At 41.8% G+C, this 23,373-nt stretch overlaps 2 protein-coding genes and 1 long non-coding RNA gene across 49 annotated transcripts in view; 1 reads left to right on the top strand and 2 right to left on the bottom strand.

The window, feature by feature from the left end:
• The window catches only part of cars1 (cysteinyl-tRNA synthetase 1), a 31,704-nt gene extending 23,321 nt beyond the window's left edge, over positions 1-8,383 (bottom strand). For 29 of the 33 annotated variants that reach the window (XR_008128628.1, XR_008128630.1, XR_008128633.1 and 26 more), the window contains exon 1: positions 638-868. Coding sequence is in view for 2 of the 33 variants with exons in the window: in XM_052514387.1 (XP_052370347.1) it covers positions 638-868; positions 3,107-3,128 (253 nt within the window). In the remaining 31 variants the exon portion in view is untranslated. Of the gene's footprint in view, positions 1-637; positions 869-3,106; positions 3,270-7,162; positions 7,307-8,360 lie in introns of those variants that run through there. The other 4 variants (XM_052514387.1, XM_052514388.1, XM_052514390.1 and 1 more) reach the window with 4 other exon arrangements.
• On the top strand, positions 6,279-22,896 carry LOC118379110 (carnitine O-palmitoyltransferase 1, liver isoform-like). 4 transcript variants are annotated; one of them, XM_052514392.1, is made up of 19 exons: positions 6,279-6,509; positions 8,733-8,877; positions 9,041-9,183; positions 9,509-9,680; positions 9,922-10,026; positions 10,181-10,318; positions 10,440-10,517; positions 12,753-12,860; positions 13,012-13,099; positions 14,461-14,656; positions 15,222-15,410; positions 15,727-15,832; positions 15,969-16,085; positions 16,493-16,657; positions 17,314-17,445; positions 19,410-19,562; positions 19,700-19,813; positions 20,744-20,836; positions 21,671-22,896. In XM_052514392.1, exons 2-19 carry the CDS (start codon positions 8,737-8,739, stop codon positions 21,755-21,757), a joined length of 2,325 nt encoding a protein of 774 aa, XP_052370352.1. In that variant the 5' UTR covers positions 6,279-6,509; positions 8,733-8,736; the 3' UTR covers positions 21,758-22,896. The 4 variants fall into 4 exon arrangements, with proteins under 4 accessions (XP_052370352.1, XP_052370353.1, XP_052370351.1 ...); XM_052514393.1 differs by lacking the exon at positions 6,279-6,509 and adding an exon at positions 7,389-7,518; XM_052514391.1 differs by lacking the exon at positions 6,279-6,509 and adding an exon at positions 7,587-8,074.
• On the bottom strand, positions 18,059-19,397 carry LOC127927697 (uncharacterized). 12 transcript variants are annotated; one of them, XR_008128670.1, is made up of 5 exons: positions 19,041-19,397; positions 18,721-18,985; positions 18,621-18,669; positions 18,419-18,522; positions 18,059-18,312 (listed from the first exon to the last, which is right to left on the bottom strand). It is a non-coding gene; the product is annotated as an uncharacterized LOC127927697 (long non-coding RNA). The 12 variants fall into 12 exon arrangements; XR_008128666.1 differs by having other exon boundaries at positions 18,419-18,669; XR_008128667.1 differs by lacking the exon at positions 18,419-18,522.
• Positions 22,897-23,373: the final 477 nt, after the last annotated feature.

Here is a 23,373-nt window from a genome sequence, read left to right as displayed (position 1 = left end):
CGGTGTATGTGACAATAAAACAATAAAGACAATAAAAAAGTGCTGGAGACAGTAGCTATATGAGTATTCTGTGAAAATAGTTGTGACTGGTATACCGAGCATCACGAAGCCAACAGTACAACGGTCAGGACTACTCTCACAGAATAATCTTAGCTACGGTCACCGTCTCCAGGACTTGTCATAACTCATGTTCTGGAAAAAAATAACAAATGTTGTATTGTCACATACACCAGATAGGTGCAGTGAAAGGTGACATTCATTGTGAAAGGTGACATTCATTGTGAAAGGTGACATTCATTGTGAAAGGTGCAGTGAAAGGTGACATTCATTGTGAAAGCGAAATTCAACCTTTACCCGCAAACCACTCCAGCCCCTGATGATGAGATGTGTTTTTGTGTGGCCCCCACCCCCACAAAGGTGCCCATCCCTGATTTAAATACATTCGGGATGCCTGATCATAGGTAGAAGAATTACATTAATTTAATTGACTATTTAAATAGCTCGCCTTACCGACATTCCAAAGTGACCATGCACTATCGGTCTAGTCTAGGGGGGCCATGACTGCCCTTGTGCAGTGGACTACTCTAGTCTAAGGGGAGCATCCCTATCCTGTCCATGGACCCTGGACTCTACTCACTGCTGCTATCTGGGCTGGGGGTCTCCCGCTGCAGGGCTGCTATGTGCCTGTACCAGCGCAGAGCGTGCACGTGCTGCGGGGCCGGGGGCCTGTGCAGGAGCTCAAAGACCTCCTGGTCCACCCGAGAGGGGCTGAACCCAGCCAGGTAGCTGCGGGAGCTCAGGTACTCATTCAGAGCCACGGTGGCTGTGGCCTCCTCACTTGTGTGCAGCAAGAAGCCATAATCAAAGGCTGTGGAAAACAAGACGGCACACATTCACCCACAGACAAGACACCATTGAAAAGCCAAAACTAATTTTGGATTGGTTTCGTCTCTAGACAAGGCAAAGAATTGATGCCCAAGAACGTTGTGCTACTGTAAATGTTAATCAACCCTCTTGCTGATCAATGCAATCTGAAAGTTGACAACTGGCTAAGAGCTTTGGCTATTTCATCTGATTTGGTGTATTAACTTAAAGGCCCAAGCTATCATTTCAACAACCTGACCCTGCCACTTTGTTTGGTGAACTGGGGGATGGGAGTCTAACTCGTTCAGAGTTACAGGATCCAATGAGATGTGCCTTATGTACACAGTATATTCATGTTTTATTTACAAATACTCAAATGACAATATAAACAATGCTGTATTAACCTTCCATGTTGGTGTTTTGACCACATCATTGGTTATGTTAGGACACAGCTTTACTAAGATCATAACAGCGCTGGAGGAACTCTGAACGTTAACCCTCCTGTTGTTGTTCCTTCCATGTTAATTCATTCTGTGTTCCCGGTCCAAAATGACCACCCCCATTATAGCTGATTATGAGTCCATATTAATACATATATTATCACCTAATGTTGTGTTAGATCTTTTCATCAAGTTCTTGTGAACATTACAAGTGTTGAACTTCTTTCTATTTATGGCCTGTAGGCCTCATTGACCTGAGCTCATACAACTCATTTTTTGAGTTTAAAAAATGAATAATGTATAGATTATTTTGACTATAACAAACACTCAGATGAAACATATTGTGCTATTTATCACAGACTACTTTGTGTCAAAGTTTAACAAGGACTCCCTCCTCACCAGTGTCATGATCAAATATATGATCAAGAGCCTCACATACAGCATATCGTTTGGCCATTGTGCTGCCACAGAATGAATTGTGAGCAAGGCCTCAAAAAAGCTTTATATACCAGAGCTGTGAGAAAAGCTCTATATATTATTGAAACAATATTGCGATTGTTTGTGAAAATACCAACAGGTGTGGATCCCTTGGGGGAAAGGTTCCCGTGGGGGCTGCCATGGAAACCAAGAAGGGGTGTGGGGTGTGTGTGCTCAAATACACATGGATGCCGGGGTCTGGGAGATGGAAGTGTGTCCTTCTGAGGAATGGACATGTGCCTGAACAAAATGTTATACACTAATTGTAGTCTCACCCATTAATGTCTAATGACCAGTTATTTTTGACCAGGAACACCACAGGTGTACGTACAAAAGTTAAATAAAAACACCAAAAAATGTAATGAAAATCATCAAAAATGGATTTGGTGTGTTCAGATGCCCTGTGTGGACAAAGTTATGGAACCTTATGACAGATTAAATAAACTACATTTTTCAGAGAAACAAAACCTTGTAAATCGGTCCAATTCCACCGGAACACAACAGGAGGGTTACCAATGGAGAGATCCCGATGTCGAGAGACTGTTTGTAGACCACTAGCTAGTAGTAGCATCAGATATTTTCACAAGTCATCTAGCGAGCTGGTACAATTGATTGTTATTCTACAGATTTCCTGGAAAAGGTTGAATTGAATTTTCGCTTTCGAAATGAATGTCACTTTTCACTGTACCTATCCGGTGTATGTGACAATACAGAACATTTTCTTCCCAGCACACGACCAGACATTACGCTATGAGTAACGTTATTCTACTAAAATAGTCGTGACCGGTGTACCGAGCATCACGCAGCCACCAGTACACCGGTCACGACTATTTTCACAGAATATACCCATCTACCGTCACTCTCATGACTCATGTTCTGGACATTCACTGTGAAAGCGAAAGCTTGATTCAGCCCTTTCCAGTAATACGGTAGTATAACCATCAATAGTACTACCAGCTGGACGGCACTTTGATTTAAATACATTCGTGACGCTTGATCACACCGACAGTGTCCACCAGATTGGCTGTTGCATCACGTATGAATCAAATTGGCTACGTAGACCGCTTGATAGAAATGGTAGCGGAAGGTGAATGTTTAACTTTTGTTACACGCATCTCCAGATGATGCTGCGTACCATTTTGCACAATGACGCTATAGATGTGTAGAATGGCATTCATTTCATTGACTATATAAATAGCTAGCCATACCGTAGCCAACATGCAATATTCTGCAATAGTTTATATTCTGAGAACACGCATTTGCCTTGAAGAGACGCTGCTGATATTTGGAAACATGAAAAACATGCATCGATTTTCAGTACTTACCTAACTCTCCCGAGCTTGACATGTCAACAGTCTGCAATTTCTGATGCAACAATAACGTGCCCGGACGTACACTCTCTCTCTCTAGTCTAGTCTAGACCAATGGCTGTATTCTCTGGACACCGGCGTTGCCTCCCGTTTTTAATGGTCGTCACTAGTTACCACAGTCACAACCAATCATTCGAGGGAGTGTGAATACGAGTATGCCCGCTCAGAAGACTCGCTTACCCGACCAATCAGATAAGGGAGTGTGAGGACGCGAATTCCGGTTCACGGGAACCGCCTCGTTTTCGAAATCTGAACCAAATTACTAAAAGACATTCGGCAACACGAATTGGCAATGTCACTAAAATGTATAACATTGAGAAAGGATCAAAGTTTTGGGCAAATGGGTAGTAGGTAAGTTGCACAAAGATGTATGAATGCCACCAGGGGAAAGACAAAAGCCAAAGAGACGTATGCTGCTGAAATGAACAAGGCAGTAAGTTCAAAGACAGAGCACTAATTTATACCATACACTTTTACAACATTCATTTCATTTTAATAACGTTCAAATACTACACTAACAATGGAATGTTCCTCAATAAAACTGAAGATGAGACTTTGAAACGGGTGTTCTAACGTGTAGATCAAACTGTATTCCTATCATGTAATACTGTCTATACAAGTACCGTGTATGAATAATGTATTTGTCGCAATATCTGTAAAAACAAACATTTCAAACAAAGTTACTTTTGTCCTCTGAAGAGGGGGGTGGATGGGCCAATAATTGTATATTTTTTAAATAGTATATAAGTGGGGTTAGGGTGGTGAGTTTTCCCTTACACTATAAAAAGCTTTGGGGGTCTAGAAAAGTGCCATTTAAATCCAATCAATTATTAAATGTTTTGCAAACTTAATCATATGTTTGACATCTTAAATGATCGTGCCCCAGGTTATATGAAAAACCACATTGATATGGTCTATAACCACCACAGTTACAATACCATAGCTAGTGTTATGTCTTGTAAAATCCCAAGAGTAAACAGTACTGCGAGGAGCACGTATCTCTATACAGACATTTGTCTATGGAATAGCCTTTAGCAGTTACACTGGCGACCCCGGTGGCAATAAATTAATAAAACCAAAAGCTTACCTTGACTTGGAAGGGTTCCGGTGTTGGATAGCCATAGCCAGCTAGCTATCATTTCATCCCTCTCTGTTTGAGTAGGCTAAACTAGCTAGCTGGCTTAGTGAAAGGAATACAACTAAATATAGCTAGCTCTCTTCCTCTCGCTTCTACTTCATTTTTAAATAAATAAATGAGTTCAAAACTGTTCAACTGTCTTTCTCTCTCTTTGAGTCAACTATTCACCACATTTTATGCATTGTAGTGCTAGCTAGCTGTAGCTTATGCTTTCAGTACTAGATTCCCTGATCCTTTGATTGGGTGGACAGCATGTCAGTTCATGCAGTAAGAGCTGTGATAGGTTGGAGGACATCCTCCGGAAGTTGTCATAATTACTGTGTAAGTCTATGGAAGGGGGTGAAAACGATGAACCTCCTAGGTTTTGTGTTGAAGTCAATGTACCCAGAGGAGGACGGAAACTAGCTGTCCTCCGGCTACACCCCAGTAATACCCAACAGAGTGCTGTTTAGGCTACTGTAGATCTTCATTGCAAAACAGTGTGTATTAATCAATTATTTAGTGACGTAAATATATTCAGTATAGTTTTATGTGAAAATGATAACTTTTTTAATGTTTCACTATTAAAAAAAAAGAAATTCACTGAGGAGGATTGCCCTCTGAGGAGCCTCCACTGAACCCGTGGTGATATAAAATATTAGAAATAGCCATATTACTGTGCAATGTACACATTCTATTTTCTGGATAGGTATTTTAAGTATCAGCCAACCACATCGTGTTGTCAAGAGTAGTAGGCATTTTAGTGACAGAGGGCATGGGTAGGAAGGACCCACTTGCATACAACCACACACACACACACACACAAAGAAGTTTAACTTTCACTTACACACAGAGCACAATGAAGAATGAACATTGAGAGGGAATTGACATTGATTAAAGAAAAGAAGAAGAAACAAATTGGGACTAGCATTTAGTAAAATAATAATGTAAAGGTTAAATATGTTAAATGTTAGAAAACATGGGGAAATATACAGTAGGAGATATTAAAGGATGATTAGTAAATATACAGTAGGAGATATTAAAGGATGATTAGTAAATATACAGTAGGAGATATTAAAGGATGATTAGTAAATATACAGTAGGAGATATTAAAGGATGATTAGTAAATATACAGTAGGAGATATTAAAGGATGATTAGTAAATATACAGTAGGAGATATTAAAGGGTGATTAGGAAATATACAGTAGGAGATATTAAAGGGTGATTAGTAAATATACAGTAGGAGATATTAAAGGGTGATTAGGAAATATACAGTAGGAGATATTAAAGGGTGATTAGTAAATATACTACAGTAGGAGACTATAAAAATGGGTTTAATACTTATTTTCCACCATAATTTGCAAATAAATTCATTAAAATCCTACAATGTGATTTTCTGGATTTTTTTTCTCATTTTGTCTGTCATAGTTGAAGTGTACCTATGATGACAATTACAGGCCTCTCTCATCTTTTTAAGTGGGAGAACTTGCACAATTGGTGGTTGACAAAATACTTTTTTGCCCCACTGTATTTATGAGAGGTATTGACATGTTGAATGCACCGAGCTGTCTGTCTAAACTACTGGCACACAGCTCGGACACTAGAGGTCGACTGATTAATCGGAATGGCCGATTAATTAGGGCCGATTTCAAGTTATCATAACAATCGGAAATACAAGTGCATGGCGTTTTACTCTATGTTTCTGAAATAGACTTGATTAATTGAGGATTTTTAGCATCTGGTTAATTAGTCTATCGGGAACCCGAGTGGCTGGTATAAAGTAACCTAACTGGAGACCCAACTATAGGTACTAAGTGCATTGGTAGGAATCATCGGGAGGGGTGTCTCAGGGCTAAAATGTGTAAAAACCTGTTTTTGCTTTGTCATTATGGGGTAGTGCGTGTAGATTGATGAGGGAAAAAAACTATTTAATCAATTTTAGAATAAGGCTGTAACCTAACAAAATGTAGAAAAAAGTCATGGGGTCTTAATACTTTCCAAATGCACTGTACTTTGTCAAGGTGTACGGCCTGTCGGACGACCTGGCCAATCAACTGTGTGTAGTGCTGCAGCATGCCATGGGCAAGGCTGGAGGCCACAGTGACGCTGGTGCAGTGCATCCCAACACCTTGGCAGGTTCTTCAAGCTCTACCACAACACGGTGTCCGTGAAGGTGCAGGAACTGGCTACAGAGGACCTGACGGACGACAAGACTGTGTCCCTCAATTAATACCTACAAAAGTAAGTCTATACTACCCTCTCTGTGACTCGTACAGACAATTGTAAATTGTTTGGATTTTACAGTAATCGAAGGGCGGTACAGAATAAAGCCAATGTCAAAGCCAAATAAATTATTTTCTACCTTCAGTCGTGCTTCTACTAAAACTCCAGATCTAACTGGGTGATCATTAAATCATGGGATTTATGTCTGTTACTTGGTCTTAGCAGGTGAATGATTTATTTTCAAATGATTATACTCGTTAGCTAGCTATGGCTCCATACAGAATTAAGCTAGCGTTTTGATAAAAAAAATTAAATAGCTTGCAAAATAACTTTACTTAATCGATTTTGGTAGCTAGTATCAGACTACAACGTTAGTTACAAATCCTTAATAACAATGACGTGCACAATAACTTGCCTAGTTAAATTATGTTCAAAAACAACATTTGCTTCCAAAATGTATTTTGGACAGCATTGCCAATATACCACGTCTAAGGGCTGTATCCAGGCACTCTGCGTTGCGCGCAAGAACAGCCTTTAGCCTTGGTATATCGGCAATATACCGCACCCCCTCGTGCCATTTTGTTTAAACGTAGTGTGACCGATGTGAAATGGCTAGCTAGTTAGCGGTGTTGTGCGCTAATAGCGTTTCAATCGGTGACTTCACTTCAGACCTTGAAGTAGTTGTTCCCCTTGCGGCTTTTTTGGAGCGATGGGTAACGACGAGTCGAGGGTGGCTGTTCTCGATGTGTGCAGAGCCCTGGTTCGAGACCAGGTAGGGGCAAGGAGAGTGACGGAAAGCTATACTGTTACAATGGCATGAGGCTGGTAGCATAGCATGTCTCTTAATTGAATAGAGGCAGTTGTTTTCAACAACCCTCATCAAATATTCAAAATCTAATTACACTAATGAGATGTATCCACCAATCCAAAGAAAGGATAGGCAGGTACTGGACAACCCGCCGTGCCGCAAACAGCGACTACGTCATCCAAAAACATGGCAGACATTGGATGTTTAATATCTTTGGCGGTGAGTGATACATTTTTTAAAATCTGCGTCGGTGACAATTATTTGAATAATTCAATGGATGTTTTGTTCACAAAGCTGATGACTAAAAGTGCAGTGCTTGACTTGGACTGAAATAGGTTCTGGTACAAACTTTAGGTGCACGAGCTCCACAATACTTTCTGAGCTGACATTCTTTACAAGACGAACAGTAGAAAATGTGAGGTGCTGGTACCCATCTCTGGTGATTTCCCTGTACATAGTGTCTTTATTATGCATTTTCAAATCTGACTTCACTATTTGGTCGTGTATGGAAATTCGCTTTCTGGGACGGGTGTCAGTTAAACTGCAGTACCGAAGCCAAACTGTAGGAGCAGTCGAAACGGTGATTCTAGACCGGAACCGTGGCCCCTTGGGAAAGACAGTCAGCCGTGAATATGCCCCCTGGAACGTGCCAGAGCGTCCGACGTAGCCCCACTACCCAGCGTGGAGTAGCTAGCTCACTTGGTGTCGTTGAAATCGCTGCTGAAATGATTTTGAACTAAAACATATTTGAAAAGGAGCTATTTGAAGATACTACGTGAGTTTGATTGTTGATTTAACCTGCTATCACACTATTTAGCTAGCTAGCTGTCTGACTAACGTTAACATAGCTAACTAGCCAGCGCTTCCCACAATTTGCTGCTAGCTAGTTAGCTAATGGCAGTATAAGCGGACAGTTAGTTAACGGATGAATGTCACAACTAGATATATTAACCAAACAAGGCAACTGGCTAGTATCTTTCTGCCTTGGAATTCACAAAGTTGATCCGGCATTAACGTTAGCTAGCTAACGTTAGCTGACATCAAATATATTTATAACTGACCCCTTCTATCTGTGCTGATATCTTGCTTGGAGACCATGATTCAGGTTGGTTGCGTTTCAGGCTGTGTTTTATGCAGTCGTGCTGCGCATCTGTCATTGGCCAAACTCAAATAGCACTGCTTTATCACACCATCACGTTACTAGATTTTTGCTCACTGAATGGAAAAAATGTTTCCCACCCACTTGTCACATCTGTTTGAGAGAAGGTTCTTTCTAAGTTGCTCATGTGAGTGGGTGGGTCCTTTCTACCTAAGTAGCTTACTGAGGGAAGGTCATTTTTATTCTAGTTGCCTGTGTTCTTCAGTTTTTATCATGTGATGATGTTTTGGTGATGTTTTGTCATGTGTTTTCGACTGTATAATACCTCTGGCAGAGTCATGGCAGAAGCTCATCAGGCTGTGGCGTTCCAGTTCACCGTCTCTCCAGATGGCATTGATCTGCAGTTGAGCCACGAGGCCCTGAGACAAATCTACCTGTCTGGCCTGCATTCCTGGAAGAAAAAGTTTATCCGCTTCAAGGTGCTCCAACACTTAAATTGTATCCAAACTTTGTCTCAAGGGAAATTTTCCATCAGGCGTACCAATACCAAGTTATACAGACATTCAACAGCATCAGATCACGTAAATACAACCAACAGTGACGTTGATGTGTCTAAACAGATGAATATCATTTCCTCCACAGAATGGGGTGATGACCGGGGTGTACCCTGGCAGTCCCACCGGCCTGATGTTAGTGGTGGGGCTGTACATGGGGAGGGCAAAGTACGTCCAAGCTGATCCTTCCTTGGCACTGTTCACCAAAGTGGGTGCTCACCTGCCTGTTAGGTAAAGTCTCAACTCGCTATCCCAATGATGCTGACTAAACTTTGAAAAATATAGAATCACCATAGATAAAAACATTTTTTTTAATTTTTTTTACCTTTATTTAACCAGGCATATTCTTATTTTCAATGACGGCCTGGGAACAGTGGGTTAACTGCCTGTTCAGGGGCAGAACGACAGATTTGTACCTTGTCAGCTCAGGGGTTTGAACTCGCAACCTTCCGGTTACTAGTCCAACGCTCTAACCACTAGGCTACGCTGCCGTCCCAAAATGACAATTGCCTGATGTTTATGGGCAGTAAGTGATGCTTTGCCTCTCTCCTTGCAGTCGCTACATGTCCTTTGAGAAACAACAGGTGGTTGGCGGGGTGCTAGTTGGCACAGGGCTCTGGGTGGCTATTTTCTTCACCATGCGAACTGCACTCAAGTGGCTGCTCTCCTGGCATGGATGGATGTATGCCCATCACGGCACCGTGTCATGGAGGACACGCATCTGGCTGGTGAGTCGACTGCAAACGACCATGTCAGTTGTTGCCTCGTGGGAAACCGATGCCGGGTAGAGGTGGAGGCTACAGAAATATTATACCTAGAAGGATCATATGTCAGAAATATCTCCCCCAGACGTGTATGTATGTATGTATGTATGTATGTATGTATGTATGTATGTATGTATGTATGTGATCCTTTTTATTTGAAGGTAGACTTCTCCTTTAACAGACCAGCCCATAATTGTGAGTGCAGGTACTGGTGAAAATCTTCTCCGGGAGGCGGAATCCCCAGTTGTACAGCTTCCAGACATCGTTACCACAGCTCCCTCTGCCCTCAGTGAAAGACACCATCAATAGAGTGAGTGACAGAAACAAAACACAGCTCCACTTAACCATTTAAAAAAATATATATATAATAATTAAAACCATTTACTAGAGGGGTACAATGTGGCTATTTATAGAACTCCTGAAGGTGTGCAATGTTAGATTGTCATCCATGTTTCCTCTGCCAGTACCTTGAATCTGCCCATCCGCTCATGGATGACGAACAGTACTCGAGGATGGAGGGTCTTGCCAAGGATTTTGAGAAAGGCCTGGGTCCTAAACTTCAGTGGTACCTAAAACTCAAATCCTGGTGGGCTACGAACTATGTAAGTCACATTTAATTAAATATTGTTTTCATCAGATTGTCTTAGATAGCTTCATTAATTTTCCATAGCTTTTCGTATGATGCCGACATGTCCATCTTCCTGCTTGTCTTGCTGTTCTCAGGTCAGTGACTGGTGGGAGGAGTACATCTACCTAAGAGGCCGTGGACCAATCATGGTCAACAGCAACTACTATGCAATGGTACGAGTCAGAACTAGCATTACATATAATCAAGCTGCTAGGAATGTAATAATATCACAGACTTCCTGAACCCAGGGGTGCAACATCACGAGACTTCCGGGAACGCTTGTGAAAAGACAGACCAGGCTGGGGTTTGACAAGTGAAAAATGATTCAGAAGTTCTTTATTTTCTCGAAATGTAAAGGCACAAACTAGATTGGAGCCAATGTCTTAAGTAGTTGAACATGTTATTACTCCAACCTCGTGAAACTGACACGTTTTAATTTTCGTCAAAAAACATTAAAACAATACAATCTACCTGCAGCGAAGCTGCTTTAACATTTACATTACATTCAGTCATCTAAAAGACTCTCATCCAGAGCAACTCACAGGAGACACCAGGGCACGTTGACTGTAATTGAACCAGCGACCTGTCGGTCACCGGCCCACGCCCGTCACCGGCCCACGCCCCCAACCACCAGGCCACCAAGACCCCCCACAGTACCTGAGAGCTGCCCCTCAACCATCCAAGACCCCCCATAGCCCCCCACCCTCTGAAAAAAACCTCTCCCACAATTCCACACACCTAAAACCCTCCGAAGCCACCGTCCCCCAATGCCCAAACCAACACAATGAACAAGAGAGAAAACCAAAGGAAAACAACAGACATCAAGGACAACGCTAATCTAAACAGCAAGGCCAACTGGATACATTTCTGTGCATGTGTGGCAATATTCACGTGTGTATGTGTGCATTTGAATGCGTGTGTGTATATGCGTGTGTGTATATGCGTGTGTGTATATGCGTGTGTGTATATGCGTGTGTGTATATGCGTGTGTGTATATGCGTGTGTGTATATGCGTGTGTGTATATGCGTGTGTGTATATGCGTGTGTGTATATGCGTGTGTGTATATGCGTGTGTGTATATGCGTGTGTGTATATGCGTGTGTGTGTATATGCGTGTGTGTATATGCGTGTGTGTATATGCGTGTGTGTATATGCGTGTGTGTATATGCGTGTGTGTATATGCGTGTGTGTATATGTACAAGCACCTGCACGGCATCAGCCTCAGGCAATATCATTTTTTACTTTAGTCCTTGACTGTCATTCTATCCCCCAGTCAGCAACTCCACTCCCACTTGTCTCCAGTTCCTCATCTTAACCCTCAGCTCCCCTCAGCCCATCCCACCTATCTCTGCTGGCCACCCTCTTCAGATTTCTATGCACCATATATCTTTCAACTATGTTGTGATGTCTAACACACTTTGAGTCTATCTAATGGAATAGAATCCACAGATTGCGAGTTGAAGATTAGTAATTGACTGACCTGGTCTCTCCAGATCTTCCAACAATGCTATTTCTAGGGTACATTTGAGATTAATGTTCTGATTTTTCAGCCATTCCTGAACCTGAGACCAGAAACAGGATACTACCTACAATACCAAAACAAATGGTCTATTGATTCTGTATCCTCACAACAAAATCTGCAGAGCTGCGATGATTGTATGCCCCAAATATTCAACATTTTGTTGGTTGCAAGAATTCTGTACAATAGTCTTGAATCTTGCATTGTTTTATATACTCTGTGCCATAGCGAGAGCCGTGACTCTAGCGAGAGCCGTGACGCTAGCGAGAGCCGTGACGCTAGCGAGAGCCGTGACGCTAGCGAGAGCCGTGACGCTAGCGAGAGCCGTGACGCTAGCGAGAGCCGTGACGCTAGCGAGAGCCGTAACGCTAGCGAGAGCCGTAATGCTAGCGAGAGCCGTAATGCTAGCGAGAGCCGTGTGCAGGTTTCTTCTTTTTTTCTCATCTTATTCAACAGTCACCATGCACCTGCAACAGAGACAGCTCAGATGTGCGAGTGGTGTTTTTTTACATGTTATATGGAAGGAGTCCTTTTGAGAGGACAGCCTGCACATGCTCAGTTCGGCGCGAGACGACCGTCAGACCCGATGACGTGTTTCTACTCATGATCTTAGCGAGGCCATCGTCTCCATGACATCGCCTACACGTTTGATCAGGGATTTCTATTGGAGAAGCACTTTTAGCCTGTTTTCATACTGTACTGTCTTTGATCAGTTTGTTATTGATATTGTTATATGTTTATGGGTGTTTACCAATTTGCCAATTTCATCAGACTCTATTTGATCAGATTCTCTTGGCAATATTTCTCTTTATCCATTGTAGATTTTTTTTTTTTTCTCATTCATTCAGTGATTGTCATCTTTTTCTCCATTCTCACTCCTCTCTCTTAGGACTTCCTGTATGTGTTCCCCACCAGTCTGCAGGCTGCTCGGGCAGGCAATGCTATCCATGCCATCATGCTGTACAGGAGAATGCTGGACCGAGCGCAGATCAAACCGGTAAATAGCCTTCACTTTTGGTCACTGCTTCTTATCTATTTGCTTTATGACCATAATGTGTGTTCCTCTTCCCTCTGTATTTAATACCAAATGACATAAATATGGTTGTTTCTGTTTCACACTTGCGGACGGGATGTTTTCTCTGGTGCAGCTCTTTGCACTGGATAAAAGAGTTCCTCTTTGCTCCGCCCAATGGGAGCGCTTGTTCAATACGTCCCGCCTCCCAGGCCTGGAACGGGGTAAGAGGAGGGAACGTTATTGTCACAGACCAACTTTGGATCCAGCTCACCCCTTATCCCTCCCACCCATTCCTGTCCCCATGGAATTCCTGTTTCACCAGCATGTTCCATAAAAACAGACTCGTGTGTCACCCATTTGACCTCTGCATTCATAACTGTTTGGTTCTGTCTGACACTGTAAGTGATTGTAAGTCCTTACTGGAATTACTGTTTTTACACCTCGTGTTTTTGTCCAGAAATATAGTTTATTTTGACCCAGACAACCATATTTCTCAAGTTTGTAACATGCTGGTGAAATTAGGATCAGCTATCTCAAACCCTTCCCCATCCCCTCCAATCATGCCCTTCAATTTTTTGTATTTAAAAAAAATCCCCACCCATCTGTCTTTCTTCTCTTCCGTGGGAGAAATTGTCCCGTGAGCCGTTCTGGTTCCACCACCCCCCCCCCACCCCCACCCCTGTAGCTCCCCTCCCGTCAGTTTCTAGGAGAGCAGGCTTTCGTGCTTTGGTCATTTTTCATTTTTTTTTCTTTTTGCCTTTCAGCTCATGCTTCAAAATACCATTCCAATGTGCTCAGCGCAATATGAGCGTATGTTCAACACCAGTCGTATCCCAGGCGTAGATACAGGTAGATGGCCACTTCTTCCTCCCCAGTCTCTCAATCACACAGACTAAAGCAGTTCTAACAACCAACCAAATTGGTAGAACCAATTGCACATTGAACAGATGATTTGATAATTGTATTTATTTAGCAATGTGAACATTAAATGTACACAGACTTTGCACAAATATTTCCAGGCAATGTGCACTTTCATACTGGCATCGCAGGATGGAGCTGTTTTCTCAATGGCAAGTTGACATAACAGATTGGCTGTTTAGGCCCTGGAATAAAAACGGGCTATTTTTTTTTGTGACCGAGGCTACAAAGTGTCCTGAATTAGACCCCCCGTAGACTCCCATGATTCATTGCAATCCTCTTCATTGTGTTTTTTTTATTTTTTTACTTTTGTTTCATGCCAAAGAATCCCACTGCAGTTCTGACTGCTGCTTGGAAATGACATCAACCATAGTTTGTGCTTTAGAGCCACTCTCACAAGTCTTTCACTTGAAACAACAGTTCAAAGCACATTTAGTCTCTCCAAGGTATCTGCTTGATACTCTGTCTTAGTTGCTAGAAAACGCCTTTTTACACATGTTGTAGTACTGCAGTTTCCACCTGTTTGTTGTGCTAATTATTCAGTAGGTCCATCATTGTGTGAATAGTTTATCAGAGTTCCTTTTTAAGCCATAATCATATTCTTGTTTAGGTTTTAGTTGGAAGTTACACAAAGTTGTCTCTCTCTACCCTTGTGCTTGTCCAGACACCATCCAGCATATGCAGGACAGCAGGCACATCGTGGTGTACCACCGGGGGCGCTACTTCAAGGTGCCCATGTTCTACGACGGTAAGGTGCTGTCGCCCAGGGCCGTAGAGCAACAGATGGAGCGTATCCTGGCTGACCCCTCTGAACCCCAGCCGGGGGAGGAGTGCCTGGCCGCCCTCACTGCTGGGGACAGGTACGCTAACGCTACACATGTAATGTATACCATTTAGCAGAGGCTTTTATCTAACGCGACGTGTCCGTTTTCCTATGGGTAGCCCAGCTGGAATGGAACTGCTAGTTACAAGAGCCATGCTCAACCAACTGAGAGACACCTTAACAAACACACACCATCTCAGATTGTTTTGAAATCGATTCTGAGAAATTAACTTAAATGATTGCACCTGAATTGGCAAAAAAAAATTATGATAGTATTCATATAATATTCAATATAGTACATTTGGATCCAACAATGAGTAAGACATGTGGATTTCACAGAAATGTACAAAGAAAATCGCCCACACCCCCTGCCCCCCCATACCCCACGCCCCCCCTCCATTCCCCGTGCTCCCCCACGCCCCCCCATACCCCACGCCCCCATTCCCCGTGCTCGCCCCCCCATACCCCACTTCAATCCCAACCCCCAAACAGACCCTGAATTGGATAAACCCAACTATTGAAGGTGGTGTGAAAATCCACTGTCAGTAATAAATGATTTGATCAAACAGTTTCCTCAATGGTATGTTCACCCCGCCTGGCAGGGTGCCCTGGGCGGAGGCCCGCGAGGCCTACCTGAGACAGGGCAGGAACCAGCAGGCCCTGGACACTGTGGAGAAGGCTGCCTTCTTTGTGACCCTGGACGACACAGAGCAGCGTTACAAGGCTGACGATCCTGTCCGATCCCTGGACAGCTACGCCAAGTCCCTGCTGCACGGCAAATGTTACGACAGGTGAGACTGAGGGCTCCAATCCTTCATGTTATGCACAGGGAGTGTGAGAAATGCGCTCTACAAATGAAATGTTATTATTATAATCTACCTGAGACCTCATTTATTCTACAGATGACCCTTTACAAACATGTTCAAGAATAAGCTGTTATAACTTCTTATGAATGTTACTGAATGTTTATAAATTGTTTAGACATTTTCATGAATTAAATCACTTTTAAATGCTTGTATAATGAATAAATATTCTATAATGAAATACTAAGAGTTTGTATCTTACTCCATCCTCAAGCACTGGTTTATGTTTGTCTTTTTTCTGTAGGTGGTTTGACAAGTCCTTCAACCTCATCGTGTTCAGGAACGGGACCATGGGTCTGAACGCAGAGCACAGCTGGGCAGATGCCCCTATCATAGGGCACCTCTGGGAGGTAGCTGTCAGAGTAGAGCCCTTCTGCTGCTTTAGTTGTGTTCATGTTTACAGTGTGTCTGTGTAGGTTATCAGGAATCGCTAGCTGGCAGAACAAATGGTGCACGTCTCTAAATTATGTTATTGTCCAATTGTAGCATGTGCTGTCGATGGACCCTGTGAAGCTGGGTTACACAGAGGAAGGCCACTGCAAAGGAAACCCCCACCCGTCCCTCCCAGGCCCTCAGAGGCTGCAGTGGAACATCCCAGCTGAGGTAGCCTACCACAGGGGGTTTGGGTTAAACTACAATGTTGTAGGGATGTTCCCCTTTTCAAATGTGATTTATTGTTTTCAGAATTGTCATCAATTAATGCACATCAGTAATGCACACACACGCCTTTCCATTCTGTTTGATTGTTATAATGATCAAATCTAATCCCCAGTGATCCTGTCTGTTTGGTACAAGTGTGATAATAGATTAGACAGTATAAATACCTTCACATTTCACATCTTTAAGCCACCTGAGCTCTAATCTTTCTGAGGACCCCCCCCCCTTCAACTGTCTCATCTCAAATCTTCAAATGAAATCGAGAACTGAGGCTCTTTGATCAAATACATCAGAGACCCCAAGTGAAATGGGCTGATTCTCCGTGTCTTTGTTCCCCGTGTGCGGTGCCTCAGTGTCAGACGGCCATCGCCAGCTCTCTGATGGTGGCCAAGGCCCTGGCAGACGACGTCGACTCCCACATCATCCCCTTCAATTGCTTCGGGAAGGGCCTGATCAAAAAGTGTCGCACCAGCCCCGATGCCTTCATCCAGATCGCCCTGCAGCTGGCTCACTTCAGGGTAGGGTCCTTATCTCTGCCCCTGTTGACTGGCAACAGTAAAGAGGATCAGCTGATTGGATTAGTCCGTTGGCTGATTAGCCAACTAGGCAATAGGAAGGAAGGAAGGATTGATATAATAACGTGTGAATGAATACCAGTGTTAAGAAATGATGCTGTAAGTAGCTGTCAACAATCTGTAGTTTGATGAGATAAAAATCCTCCTTAACAAGGACGATGGCTATAACAAACATACTTTTATTATTTATTAACCAAACATGACAAGACTCAAATGTGCCAGCAAGAAAAACTGAGTCTGTACTCTAGTTATAATATGTTATAACCACATTACAGGACAGTTAACTGAGTCTTTACTCTAGTTATAATATGTTATAACCACATTACAGGACTGTTAACTGAGTCTTTACTCTAGTTATAATATGTTATAACCACATTACAGGACTGTTAACTGAGTCTTTACTCTAGTTATAATATGTTATAACCACATTACAGGACTGTTAACTGAGTCTTTACTCTAGTTATAACATGTTATAACCACACATTACAGGACTGTTAACTGAGTCTTTACTCTTAAAATAATGTGACCTGACTTTCCTTATTCATCCCTGAGTGGATAAATGTTTTATTGAATTTGATGAAATAGAATTTGTCTTCCAGGACAAGGGGAGGTTCTGTCTAACGTACGAGGCGTCCATGACACGCATGTTCCGAGAGGGTCGCACAGAGACAGTGCGTTCCTGCACCGTGGAGACCTGTGCCTTCGCCCGCTCCATGGTGGAAGACAACCCGGTAAGCATCTTGGTTCAACTGTGATGGTGGATCTGTGAGCGTTACAGGAACTATATATATATGAGACAGATTCCACCTTTTACTTAGTACCTGTCAGGACCCGGTTACGAACCCGGGTCTCCGGAGTGAGAAACAGTCACTTAACCAACTGAGCCACGAATAGTCGGCAGAACCCAGAAGATGAGGCAGACACAGCAGTACTTGAGACGGTGTATTTAATGAAGTAAAAAGTGAAGTTCTTCACGAAAACATGTAACTCCACAACCTCAAAAGGAATCCTCCAAGACAAAAAAGGTAAATCCACAAGGTGGAAGGTAAAGCACAAAAAGCCTCAAAAGATACTCAAAAAACAAACAAACAAGAACAAAAAACAGAATTCCACCAGAGAGTCCACCGGGATCAACAAGAGTTCTCAGAGTACTAGGGCTGGGTGCTAACATACAAACACAGAGCAAAGAACTGAGGAAAACTAAGGGTTTAAATACAATCAGGGGAAACGAGGCACAGGTGCAAATAATAATGGGGATCAAGGGAAAACAAAAGGTCAAAAGGCACAATGGGGGCATCTAGTGACCAAAACCGGAACAACCCTGGCCAAATCCATTGACACCCACACATTTTATATATATATATATATATGAGACAGATTCCACCTTTTACTTAGTACCCACACATTTTATATATATATATGAGACAGATTCCACCTTTTACTTAGTACCCACACATTTTATATATATATATATATGAGACAGATTCCACCTTTTACTTAGTACCCACACATTTTATATATATATATATATATGAGACAGATTCCACCTTTTACTTAGTACCCACACATTTTATATATATATATGAGACAGATTCCACCTTTCACTTAGTACCCACACATTTTATATATATATATGAGACAGATTCCACCTTTTACTTAGTACCCACACATTTTATATATATATATATATGAGACAGATTCCACCTTTTACTTAGTACCCACACATTTTATATATATATATATGAGACAGATTCCACCTTTTACTTAGTACCCACACATTTTATATATATATATGAGACAGATTCCACCTTTTACTTAGTACCCACACATTTTATATATATATGAGACAGATTCCACCTTTTACTTAGTACCCACACATTTTATATATATATGAGACAGATTCCACCTTTCACTTAGTACCCACACATTTTATATATATATGAGACAGATTCCACCTTTCACTTAGTACCCACACATTTTATATATATATATGAGACAGATTCCACCTTTTACTTAGTACCCACACATTTTATATATATATATATATATATGAGACAGATTCCACCTTTTACTTAGTACCCACACATTTTATATATATATATATATGAGACAGATTCCACCTTTTACTTAGTACCCACACATTTTATATATATATATGAGACAGATTCCACCTTTCACTTAGTACCCACACATTTTATATATATATATGAGACAGATTCCACCTTTTACTTAGTACCCACACATTTTATATATATATGAGACAGATTCCACCTTTTACTTAGTACCCACACATTTTATATATATATATATATGATACAGATTCCACCTTTTACTTAGTACCCACACATTTTATATATATATATATGAGACAGATTCCACCTTTTACTTAGTACCCACACATTTTATATATATATATGAGACAGATTCCACTTTTTACTTAGTACCCACACATTTTATATATATATGAGACAGATTCCACCTTTTACTTAGTACCCACACATTTTATATATATATATATATGAGACAGATTCCACCTTTTACTTAGTACCCACACATTTTATATATATATATATGAGACAGATTCCACCTTTTACTTAGTACCCACACATTTTGGTTGAATGCATTCAGTTGTGTAACTGAATAGGTCGGCCCTTTTCATTTGGTCTCCTCCTGCCCTTCCTCGTCTTCTCTGTAGAGAGAGCTGCGGCTGAAACTGTTGAAGGAAGCTGCGACGAGACACCAGCAGCTCTACCGGCTGGCCATGACTGGAGAGGGCATCGACCGCCACCTCTTCTGTCTCTACGTGGTCTCCAAGTACCTGGGGGAGGACTCGGCCTTCCTCAAAGAGGTCACATGCAGTATTTTGACTTGTGGATGTTACTATTCGTCTTTAAAGTGGGAATGGAGGTCTTTGTGTGTTTCTACAGTTAGTTTTCCTTTGAGAGGTTTGTATGTTAAAGCGTGTGTGTGTGTCCTCTCCCCTAGGTGCTGTCGGAGCCCTGGAGGCTGTCCACCAGTCAGACTCCCCTCCAGCAGGTGGAGTTGTTTGACCTGGCCAGACACCCAGAGTATGTGTCCAGTGGGGGAGGCTTTGGTCCGGTGAGTTCCCTGCATGACCTCAAAAGGGCCCTCTACTCAAAATGAATTAGGCTTTAAAGTAGCATTAAAGATTGTCAGATGTTTTCAGACCAGATTCGGGAGTGATATGCCGCCTTAAAACGTAATCGCACAATCTTATTGTCTGTGTTCTTCATCCTGGTGCTCTAAAATCTTACGCAATACATCACACGAAGCAGCCACAACTGTCAGTAAGCGTGTCCATGATTGAGTCTTTGAATGAAGAGATGGAGATAAAACTGTCCAGTTTGAGTGTTTGTTGCTGCTCGTTCTAACTGCAGCGAACTGAAGAGGAGCGACCCAGGGATGTGTGTGCTTTGGGGACGTTTAACAGAATGTGACTGGCAGAACGGGTGTTGTATGTGGAGGATGAGGGCTACAGTAGATATCTCAGATAGGGGGGAGTGAGGCCTAAGAGGGTTTTATAAATAAGGAGTGATATACGATAGAGGAATCCAAGTCTAGTTTTAACTTGAGCCTGCAGCTTGGATATGTGCTGAGAGAAGGACAGTATACCGTCTAGCCATTCTCCCAAGTACCTGTATGAGGTGACTACCTCAAGCGCTAAACCCTCAGAGGTAGTCATCACACCTGTAGGGTAAGGGGCATTCTTCTTACCAAACCACAGCCATGTTTTTTAAGGCATCTTGACCAACAGATGCATATCTGTATTCCCAGTCATGTGAAATCCATAGATTAGGGGCCTAATTAATTCCAATTGTAACTCTGTAAAATCTGCGAAATAGTGGGGGAAAGCCTGTACAACAATTTATTTCTTTTTTTTCTTCTTAAAGGGCCAAAGTTTTCTCTAATTTTAGCAATTGAAAATCCAGTAGGATATAGTGTGATTATCTCTGTGCTGCAGTGTAATCCTTTTCCACACGCTGATTGTGTTTTCTCTCTGTGTGTCAGGTGGCAGATGATGGATATGGTGTGTCCTACATCATCTTGGGAGAAAACCTCATTAACTTCCACATCTCCAGCAAGCACTCGAGTCCTGAGACGGTGAGTTGGCTGATCCACATGGCCTATCTCGAATGTTGCTTTCAATCAGCTGTCCTCACTTGAAACAAAGACATGGCTATCGCCTGGGTAACATACAGACCTGAATTTCATGGCAGACCAGCCACTATTGATTCCAACTGCATATCCATATAGGTTATTTTGCATCAGTTTGCCTTACAATGTGTCCATTCTAAAGTGTTATTCTATCAGTTTGTTATAGAATGTGTCCATTCTAAAGTGTTATTCTATCAGTTTGTTATAGAACGTGTCCATTCTAAAGTGTTATTGTATCAGTTTGTTATAGAATGTGTCCATTCTAAAGTGTTATTGTATCAGCTTGTTATAGAATGTGTCCATTCTAAAGTGTTATTCTATCAGCTTGTTATAGAATGTGTCCATTCTAAAGTGTTATTCTATCAGTTTGTTATAGAATGTGTCCATTCTAAAGTGTTATTCTATCAGTTTGTTATAGAATGTGTCCATTCTAAAGTGTTATTCTATCAGTTTGTTATAGAATGTGTCCATTCTAAAGTGTTATTCTATCAGTTTGTTATAGAATGTGTCCATTCTAAAGTGTTATTCTATCAGTTTGTTATAGAATGTGTCCATTCTAAAGTGTTATTCTATCAGTTTGTTATAGAACGTGTCCATTCTAAAGTGTTATTGTATCAGCTTGTTATAGAACGTGTCCGTTCTATCAGCTTGTTATAGAATGTGTCCATTCTAAAGTGTTATTGTATCAGCTTGTTATAGAATGTGTCCATTCTAAAGTGTTATTCTATCAGCTTGTTATAGAACGTGTCCGTTCTAACTAGTTTCCTCTCTGTCCAATAGGACTCTCATCGTTTTGGAAACCTCATCAAACAGGCCATGCTCGACATCTTGGCCTTATTTCAGCTGGATGCAAATGCCTTGGCGTGATCTTCTCCCCCCCCTACCTGAAAACCTCAACTTGAACTCTTCCATAGGCTTACTCAGACGAAATGCTGTGTTATGATTTTAGAATGTGTTTTAAGATCATAATATTAACAAAATAAGTGTATAGGAATGATTGTAGGGGTGTTTTTTTCCATTTTAAGTTGTGTATTGCATGCTAGCTCACAGACCCATGCTGCCATGTGTTGTCCTGTGTTGAGGTTACGCTCAGCTCATTTCAAAGTGCTGGTGCCTTAATGCACTGTGGTAGTTGAAGTGAGGGTTGGAGAGGTGAAGTGAACATTTCAGTCAGCGCTTACAGTACGCCCGCTGTCTTGCGTGCAGTTCTTTTGAGCTGCTAGCTGCGCAAAAGCATTTTGGTTTCTGGGTTTTAATATCAGTTGTTGTTTTAACTGTTGCTCTGTGTACCACCAAGTAAAGGACTGTTGGCAGGGGTACAGTATCCATTCTAGTACAACTTCCATGGACAGGTGATGCTGTCCTAAAATTGACACCGTAACAGCCTTAGAGTCTGACACATTTCAATAGTATTGATTAGTGACAGTTGAAGGATCATACTTAAGGCCCGGTTGCCCAGAACCGGACATAGGTCCTGGGCTAAAGAGCACTTTATATGGATATTCTCCTTTCAAGTTGTTTTTCTGCCCAGGACTATGCTAAATCTGTGTCCAGGAAACCGGCCCTCTGTACTACAGTATAAATACAGTTGGTAAAGTCTTAAAGGGATAGTTCTACATTTTTGGCAATTAAGCCATTTTTCTACTTACCCAGAGGAACATGAACTCATGGTTACCGTTTTTATGTCTCTGCTAGCTGTACCTATAGACTTACAGTCATTGCGCTAACGCTAGTTAGCAATGCCTCACCGAACTACCTTCAACTTCCTTCAAACTGCACCATGAGGCATTACACGTCACATTTTGTTTGTTAGATGTAAAGTATAATTACAAATATTTAAACTTGATAATTTGAATTTCAAAAGTATTTGAAATATCGTACAGCAATGTAAATGTCTGCTGTAGAAGGGATTCCTTTGTTGCTAAGGCGATAGCGTTACATGTTTCGTTATAAATATGTAAAACAGCTTATATATATACCAAAATAAAGTGTATGTTGCCAGTGGATTAATAGTTGTATACTTGTTTGACATTTTTGCTGCCCTTTCAGGAACAAGTAACACAAGCAATTCACTGCACCCGCTATTAAATCTGATAAACTGTGTACACTACCAATACACTTTGATTTGATGTCAGCCCGACTACCATAGCCGTTCTAACCCAGAAGATGGATCTCTTTAATTGGAATACCAGTACATTCACTTTGGCCTTTCTCCTGTGTCCTCTTCACCCCGAGACTGTAATCTACTAGAAGCCTGGTAGGTATGCCTTGACGGGTGGATGTACAAGTCCTGTCATAGTCCACAGCTGAAAAGCACTGCACTACCACACTGCTAAGGTCCTGACACATATTTCCTGTTGTGGCTTTCCACTTTGAAGACTGATGATACGTAGCCACAGGCTGAACTCAGAAGTCTCCCCGCAGCGAAACTCATATCTACTGTTACTGCTCTACTCAAGAGCTTTTGAAGTCATTACAAACAC

This window comes from Oncorhynchus keta, unplaced genomic scaffold (assembly GCF_023373465.1).
Source record: "Oncorhynchus keta strain PuntledgeMale-10-30-2019 unplaced genomic scaffold, Oket_V2 Un_scaffold_17407_pilon_pilon, whole genome shotgun sequence".
NCBI lineage: Eukaryota > Metazoa > Chordata > Actinopteri > Salmoniformes > Salmonidae > Oncorhynchus > Oncorhynchus keta.
The sequence above is the reverse complement of the archived record's forward strand: the minus strand, read 5'-3'. Positions and strand labels throughout refer to the sequence as shown.

What these genes read in the sequence shown, in the direction of transcription:
- LOC118379110 (XM_052514392.1), top strand. Translation starts at nt 8,737, where the DNA reads ATGGCAGAAGCTCATCAGGCTGTGGCGTTCCAGTTCACCGTCTCTCCA. An exon ending in GGAGGACACGCATCTGGCTG is followed by an intron (nt 9,681 to 9,921) that starts GTGAGTCGACTG and finishes TTGTGAGTGCAG; the next exon opens with GTACTGGTGAAAATCTTCTC. An exon ending in AGCACTCGAGTCCTGAGACG is followed by an intron (nt 20,837 to 21,670) that starts GTGAGTTGGCTG and finishes TCTGTCCAATAG; the next exon opens with GACTCTCATCGTTTTGGAAA.